General features: G+C 37.6%; 1 protein-coding gene across 1 annotated transcript in view; it reads left to right on the forward strand.

Moving 5' to 3' along the window:
- The window catches only part of LOC110271468, a 1,085-nt gene extending 164 nt beyond the window's left edge, over window positions 1–921 (forward strand). The window contains exons 2-5 of the mRNA XM_021122395.1: window positions 10–314; window positions 404–655; window positions 766–802; window positions 908–921. Coding sequence (XP_020978054.1) covers window positions 10–314; window positions 404–655; window positions 766–797 — 589 coding nt within the window. The 3' untranslated portion in view covers window positions 798–802; window positions 908–921. The remainder of the gene's footprint in view (window positions 1–9; window positions 315–403; window positions 656–765; window positions 803–907) is intronic.

Below are 1,733 nucleotides of genomic sequence, written 5' to 3' on the forward strand. Positions count from 1 at the left end.
TGTTGTTAGAATTTGTTCAGAGCTTTTGTCTTTCTTTTTAATTAATTTTAGTAGATTTTTAGTGAGTTCTGTTCTCTTTGCAGGTGGCCACATTTTGAATTTTGAAACTCCATGCCATATTCGCGACATCACCAGAAACCCTAAGAAATCAGACACCACCTTTGTCCTCGCTGCTCCTCGCTTCCACATCTCCAGCCGCTCTGCAACTCCTCCGCCAAACAATCCGCCGCGACGTAACTCGCTGCATTTTTCTCTCCCTCACTGCTCCACTCTGCCACTGTCTCTGCCGCCAACAACTCTGCCAACATCTACCAGTGAGTTTTTTTTTCTTTTTTAATTGTTGTTGTTAGAATTTGTTCAGAGCTTTTGTCTTTCTTTTTAATTAATTTTAGTAGATTTTTAGTGAGTTCTGTTCTCTTTGCAGGTGGCCACATTTTGAATTTTGAAACTCCATGCCATATTCGCGACATCACCAGAAACCCTAAGAAATCAGACACCACCTTTGTCCTCGCTGCTCCTCGCTTCCACATCTCCAGCCGCTCTGCAACTCCTCCGCCAAACAATCCGCCGCGACGTAACTCGCTGCATTTTTCTCTCCCTCACTGCTCCACTCTGCCACTGTCTCTGCCGCCAACAACTCTGCCAACATCTACCAGTGAGTTTTTTTTTCTTTTTTAATTGTTGTTGTTAGAATTTATTCAGAGCTTTTGTCTTTCTTTTTAATTGATTTTAGTAGATTTTTAGTGAGTTATGTTCTCTTTGCAGGTGGCCACATTTTGAATTTTGAAACTCCATAATGGCTGTAAGTAGATCTCTGCTAACGTTATTATCTTTATTTTGTTTTTTGTTTTTTTTTTATCTTCCTTTAATAATTTTCTTATGGGGGTGAGTGGTGAATGCTATGTAGATTGATACAATTTTTCCCTTCCCTCATCATCAATCTTATCCGGCCATTCACTCATCATCATCAATCTTTCCCTTCCCTTCCCCTGTTCCAATTCCCTGCTTCCCAGGTTCCCCTTTCATCTCATTTGATTTTATTTCTGTTTGATTAATCTGGTTTAGCTTGTTTAGTTGAATTAGGTGGTTAATTAGAGAATCTGGACTGGTTATTGAATGTAGGTTTTGTTTTGTTTACTGCTGCTGTTCGGAATGAATTTTTCTTTCCTCTGAATGTTGCTACTGGTATGCAAGGAGCTAGTAAGGCAATGGCAGCTATGAATAAGGTAGCACCTTCAATTTTATATTTTTAAGTGTTTCTTATCCTTACATAACATATATTTGTTCTTTTTTCTTTTTTCTTTCTGGATTGGACCATGATATTGATATCAGCATTCTGTTTGGTTTAGCTCATTCTGTTTAGCTTGTTTAGTTCAACTAATTTAGTTTAGCTGAATTAGGTGGTTAATTAGAGAATCTGGACTGTTATATGAACTGCAATGATTTCAGTTTGTGGAACTGGTTAAGTCATGAATTTTGTTTGCTGCTTGCTTGAACCTGGGAAACAGCTATTTACTGCTGCTGTTTAATAAGTGTTGCTGCTTCGTGCCATGTGTTAGAGACCTAGTAGATCTAGAAATTGTGCTATGTTTAACTGTATATAGCATGCTGATAACTCTGATTCTGATCTTTTACATTATTTCGTTCTTTTATATGCTTGAAAAATGAAAACGATGAATCAATCTACAATAGATTTTGCATCACTATATCCATCTATTATGATGGCCTATAAT

The sequence above is a fragment of the Arachis ipaensis genome, chromosome B04 (assembly GCF_000816755.2).
Source record: "Arachis ipaensis cultivar K30076 chromosome B04, Araip1.1, whole genome shotgun sequence".
Taxonomy (NCBI): Eukaryota; Viridiplantae; Streptophyta; class Magnoliopsida; order Fabales; family Fabaceae; genus Arachis; species Arachis ipaensis.